Source organism: Mucor mucedo (assembly GCF_025094135.1).
Source record: "Mucor mucedo strain NRRL 3635 chromosome Unknown EV154scaffold_150, whole genome shotgun sequence".
Classification (NCBI taxonomy): Eukaryota; Fungi; Mucoromycota; class Mucoromycetes; order Mucorales; family Mucoraceae; genus Mucor; species Mucor mucedo.
In genome coordinates, this window is record NW_026252434.1 from 2,608 (window position 1) to 8,934 (window position 6,327).

At 35.6% G+C, this 6,327-nt stretch overlaps 1 protein-coding gene across 1 annotated transcript; it reads left to right on the forward strand.

Moving 5' to 3' along the window:
• Window positions 1-648: 648 nt before the first annotated feature.
• Window positions 649-1,224, forward strand: EV154DRAFT_486593 (uncharacterized protein; the record flags this gene model as incomplete). The annotated part of the gene is made up of 2 exons (XM_051598861.1): window positions 649-748; window positions 839-1,224. The coding sequence occupies 2 exons, from the start codon at window positions 649-651 to the stop codon at window positions 1,222-1,224; spliced, it is 486 nt and encodes a 161-aa protein (XP_051452299.1).
• Window positions 1,225-6,327: the final 5,103 nt, after the last annotated feature.

Below are 6,327 nucleotides of genomic sequence, written 5' to 3' on the forward strand. Positions count from 1 at the left end.
TCAAACTAACAGAAATTGATGGTAAATAGAAAGAACGATATTATGTCAGCAATTAAAAAAACAAGCAAACAGCCGTCTAGAAACAATATTCATCGTTCTTGAAGATTTTTCGGGAAGATTAGCCAATGCCGTCATCCCTCAGAAAGAAGTAGTAACAACACGAGCGAGACTGAACCCAGACTGAATAGCTTATTAAAAGCAGTTATTTCTTCGGAAAAAGGATGGTAATAGAACAAAAAATGTGTATGAAATATATCTCCCAAAGAATTGAAGTTTATAATCTATATCTATACAGAAAGAAGACAAGAAATGAAATAAAAGAATAGGCAATGGCAAAAGTTGTTTATAACTTATGTGAATCATGCCAAAGCATATAAAAAGCTGACAGATATAGATTAAAGTTTGAGTACAAAATTGAATTCCGAATAAAACATAAAGGGGGCATAAAATGTGAGATGATCATTGCAACGTCATTGATTTTTATTTTAAACTCATTATCAAGCAGCTAGAAGAACTTCATTCGCAAAGATGGTTGGGAAGAGCAAAAAGCAACTGATATCTTATCCGTGTAATCCATTCGAAACATCAGGTGCAACTAATCCAATCAATTTAAAACAAAAGAAGAAAACCTAATAGAATTAAAAAAAAATGACTAGCGGATTAAAGATATTCTTGTATATAATTCGAAAAAAGGACCCCGATAATGCATTGAAACTACTATTAAACTCTGTCATAATTCTTATCTCCGGTTTAACTGGAATAAAGTTCTTATCATAAAAATCAAACATTGGTTGGGCAAATTTAAATAAACAACTAAATTAAAATTTTATTTTTTTAGTTGGGCGTTCCACCTCGGATGACGAGATGGAGACAGAAAAGCGTTTTCGCTTTTCTGTCTCCTTCATCCGAGGGGAAGCCGCAACAGGAAAGAACAAGGGAGAAAGAGGACCGCACGCAGGAGCCAAGGGAGGACGAGGACGGACACCCGCAGGGCGAAGACGACGAGCACGAGAACGACGTGGCCGAGCCACACAGAGGCGGACACGACGACCAACAGCAGCAGGAGAAAACAGTTTTTGTTTTTTAGTGGTTCTCTCTAGCTCCGAAGAGCAGAGAGAAACCAAAAAGTGGTTTCTTTTTCTCACGGGGAGAGAAGCAGAACGAGGAAAAAGGCTAATAAAGAAGGACAAACGAGGATTAAAATTTAATTTCTTTAGAAATTAGTCCAATGGCGACATTACTCATTGGTAATTTGTCGAAAGAGTAAAAGTATCGAATACTTACGAGAAGAAAGTAACAGCTTGTAACATTGTTTTTTTAAAAAACTCGGTTGGGACAGGAAAGAAAGGAAGGAAAATAACCTTCCGGATTTTAACGACTTTTAAATAAAAGAAAGCCGTGTGACCTGATGACGTAATATATTCCATGTGAAAGTATTTTTAATATGTAACGATTAATTTATCAAGTTATTTTCGGTTTTTACCATTTTTTTAACTTATAAAAATAGCAATGACCTGCCGAAAGAGAATCTAATTGTGAAAATATTGGTGAACAATTAGCTTTATGTGTCATTAAGAACAGTAATTTCGGTTGTCATGTCCAAAGATGAGTCATAATTAATACGCTAGTTCACACGGGGTTAAAACAACTTCATAACCATACGATAAAGAAATACTTTTTTCCGACGGAAAATGTCATTTACATTGTAGAACAATACTAATTAAACGAATAGCCGTTCATCGCTGCAAGTAACATTTAGGACTCGCAAACATTTTAGGAAGCTTTCAATGTATTACGCAGGGAAATATAACTAACCAAGTTTAATTTGGGGCTAGTCCAAATGACGGAAAATGTTCGTTATCTGTCTACTCGATACCAATTTGGGCTGCTGAATGAAACCAAATTGTTTGTGGAATAGTTCAAAATAAAAAGGTAGAAAATCTCTGTTTATAATAGAGCAAGTAATGAACTGAGACTCAATAATCCGTCATTATAAGATAGATACTTTGTCATGATAAAAATAAGGATCGATTTTATATTCAATTAATACTTCAAGATTTTTCCTTCGCAGATCGAATGGGATATTTAATCGCAAACTGGAAAATGGTGAAATTAGATTTTCAAATCTCTTTCGCACAAAACCTTGCATATTGTTATATACAAGGTGCCATTCGACCCTTATTCCGCACTTCTAGTATATTAAAATTTATTCAATCAACCGCAGGATCGTGATCTAATTATCAAAGCCAATTTATGACAAACTAGAATCGCTGGCCGCAAGCCGAGCAATCCAGGAACTATTACAAAATATGTTTTCCGTTTCACATATGAAGGTGCTGATTCTGTGTCGAACGAGCAACAATTTCTTCGTGGATCTTTAGCAAGAATAGCCGACTTAGCTGGAATAAATGAAGACCTAATCAGGTGCTTTGGTTGATGGAACAACACAACTATTAACGGTACTTATTTGACTGGATTACCAAGAGGAGTAATGAGGACGATAAAAAAAATTTCTGTTCAAGAAGGTTTGTTAAAAACGTATCTTTCTTTTTTCTAAAAACTAACCATTTTAAAATCAGGAAAATTTTATTTATCAGCAGCTAGTGTTTGTCCACCTGAATCACTTTGCAAAATGATTTTTCCAGATCTTAACGCAAGGCTCGGTAGATTGACAATAAAGCAAGCAAACCGTAACAACGACGATGTAATGGAAATAACATTTGCAACAAAAGTATTTTTTGTACCTACGTTTATGTTAAGAAGAACAATCATACAAGATGCGGTTTTTAAGATTGACAACTGTTCTACTCACCCACTTTGGCAAATTAGTCAGTTTCCGTATGAAACATTTACAGACTACAGGGAGTAAGTTCAGATTAATGCAATGATTAATAGGATATAATCTACTTTTAAAACACGTTTCTCTACAGGCGCATGCTCATCATTGCTCAAGAATATAACGATCCTGTGAATTATTTGATGCAACGGTGCATGCCAATTTTAGAAGACAAAATCAATTGGATGCACCATGATCTTTCGACACGATTAGATTCACAATCAGGATCTCAGAAAAATATTATAGATTATATTACAAGACTTGGAACAGGCGAAGCGAGTATACGCCTGAGCATACGTTTGGCTGGAGGATCAGTGGAGGATCAGGATGCAACAAATATCCATAAAACAGTCATACCTAAACAAAGCGAACCCCCTTCATTTGCCTGCAGTAATGCGATGGATCATTCAAAGACTTTTCACGGCAATATCAACAGTATGTTGGGCCCTGTTGTGGTATGAGTCGAGGAATTGCTTTTGTCATTGATTTTTGGCATGAATGAACAGAGGGTCTATATGGCGCTTATGCGGTTAAGGATTTAGAAAGAAGATTGGGTACCGGATGGAGAAAACAAGCAACAGAATCAAGGTTTTTTAACGGACGTTGATTAATAATAACAAAAATTGAACCGTATGGAAGGCAAAACAATGTAACTCCCACAACAGCAGTACACATTGTAGAAAGAAGGAGATCGCGAAAATGATATCCATTACACTGGCTGTCTAAAAATATTAACAATATATCAGAAACCCAGAGCATTGCTGACCGAAGTCAAAAATTAGGATAGTTCTTTCTTCTTTTGTCACATATAATAAAACACATATTTTGTTATTTTTCTGTTCTCGGCATTGCCAAATTCTTAAGGCATGTCAACATTACTATTTTCACCAATTTCTAATTCAAAGAAAGTAACAAGAGATGACATTAGGATAGCATAATATGCCAATAATGAAATCAAGTTATCAGGTCCCATTCTGGGGACTTGATCCTTAAGTAACTGTGGTTATATAAGGCCATTGTTTTCCAATAAGTCAATATATTACCGCTATGAGTTTCAACTAGGTGTGGACTTTTGAGACTTTTCAGGAATCGGAACAAAAATAATGCAAGTAACTTTCGTGTTGGTTCATTCCGTAGTTTGGTGAATGATGCCACTGTGGCACGGATTTTAAGTATTTGACTTTTTCTCGATTATACGATTTGCGTGTACAATTCAATAAAAACCCTTTTCTCGAACATCTGACGGTCTAGAGGAAAGTCATCTCTTTACTTTGCTTGGGAATAATGTTGTTTGTACTACATATATAGGGCCAGAAACTTTGTTCTTTGGGTCTTCAAGTTGAATTTAATTCCAATATATGAAAGGAGTACAACGGTTTGTTTTAAGAATGCAAAAAGAAGTATTATCTACGAGGCAGCAGGGAAGTTACTGTTTGATCACTTTCTCCATAGATTCTATTACAGTTGAATGTGACACTGAACGCTCAAAACTGTTCAAGCTTTAACGCTCATTACGTAATCATCTTTAGAAAAATTTTTGATACAATTTTGATAGCTAGTAAACCTGTGGAACATTGCGTCTATACTAGTCCTGACGGATAAGATGGCGAGAAAGAAAGCCAAAAGCAAAGATATGGTCAAAATTAAAATTTTAACTCAAACCTGGCTTGTTGCCAATGGTTGAAAAATTGAATCGAAATACTTCACGTTAAAAACGTCTTCTCTAACGTAGATGATATACCAGATTATGCTATTGCGAATCTTAAGGCGTCTGTTTCATTTTGATATCTTTAAACGTCATTTTTTCGAAATAAAATTGGAACCGCATCAAACAACGTTTAAACTGTTTGTCTGATAGAGATATATGTGGTTACCATCATATTGTGGATTGCACATTTTTTATTTCAACTGCCATGATCAAACCCATAATAACACTTATAGCATTAAAAAAACTTCTTAGAAGTTTTGCTAATGCTTCAGATGAGAATACAAATGATGAAGACGAAAAAACATTATATTTGACTTCTAATTCTTAGCGTACGTTGCAGGTAAGCGCTCACATTAATTGGTCTCTTTTGATCTCCGCGCTTAAAAAACAGGTACCCTTTAAGTTTTCAAAAAAATCCTCGGTCTTTACCATTCAATCTACCCCGCCTACAAAAAAGGATGGTATATCGCTTTCGAACTTTACCAACACCACAATCGGAAAAAAAATCAGGTTCCCAAATTTACTGGACGACTAATCTTAGACATGACTTGGCTTCATGATTCCACAACCTTAGGAATGACTAGGGACATTATGACCATTTACACCACTTATCTTCGTACGAAAACTTCTCAGGTCTATATTGTCAAACAGCTTCCATACTTCACTAATAAAGTCGAAAGCAAGACGGTAAAAAGGGAATATTCCATCCAAAGAACTCTTTTCTGCAGACACACAGTTATTCGTTCACGATTCATTCTCACACAGTCGAATCGGGTGATCATGGGCTTCAGGATGGTCAACCCGAAAAATCAATCGCGAGTAGCTTTTTAAAATTGAGAATAACGCTCACGCCGCCCTTATATATACTGGCAGTTAACTGACGCAATGGACATTCGGCTGACACTATAAACATTTACGATGATTACTTGTGCAACAAACTTAGATCTGGCTAGCAGCGTTTCGTTTAACATTATCAGGATCTAAGCAATGGAGCATTTGGAAAGAAATGGGAAAGAATAGCCAAAATTGACTGGCTGACAGCAATTCAAAATGGCAAAGGTCCAATAATAGTTTCTGGTGTTTTTGCATGAAAGGACTAGATTCTGTGTTCGTCACTGGTAAGGATCCAAAACTGAATAAACATGTTGAATATATTAAAATCAATCTTTGTAAGGCCCAAACGGCGTCAGCAGGATTGTTTTCTAGCATTCCAATTCCCAAAATATGGGTTTCATTGCAACGGATGAATATATGAAAGGGTGAAGAGTGATAGCTGTCCTAGTCATTCTATGCATGGCATAAGCTAAAATCATTTTTTGAACAGCATGAGAGTACGTGATATATATTAATCATGGAAGATGGTAAATCAAGACGTGTGAAAAACACTTTACAGCAGTTGAAAGTCGTAAATCAGGTACTGTTGCGATTGATACACCCTAATCTCCAAGAGAATTTCGTGTTTAGCATTCTCTATCGTTAGCTGCCTTTTTATATTGACCGTTTGGAGAACTAATAGCTTTGTAAGAGGAACAAATAAAATGAAGTGAATGTATTGTGATTTTGTCACTTTTCATAAACAAGAACTTACAGTTTTCGAAGTTATTTTATCCTAAAGCTGGCACATCTCCAAAGTTTTCCACTTTTATGCACGCGTACACAGATTGAAAATAGCCAATTATATATGGGAGGCCATCTAAAACCTCCTCATTTACCTGATGGATTAAACTTAGCTTTTATTCATTTCTGATTTGACTATTTAAATCGCCAGTTATTGCTACAAACG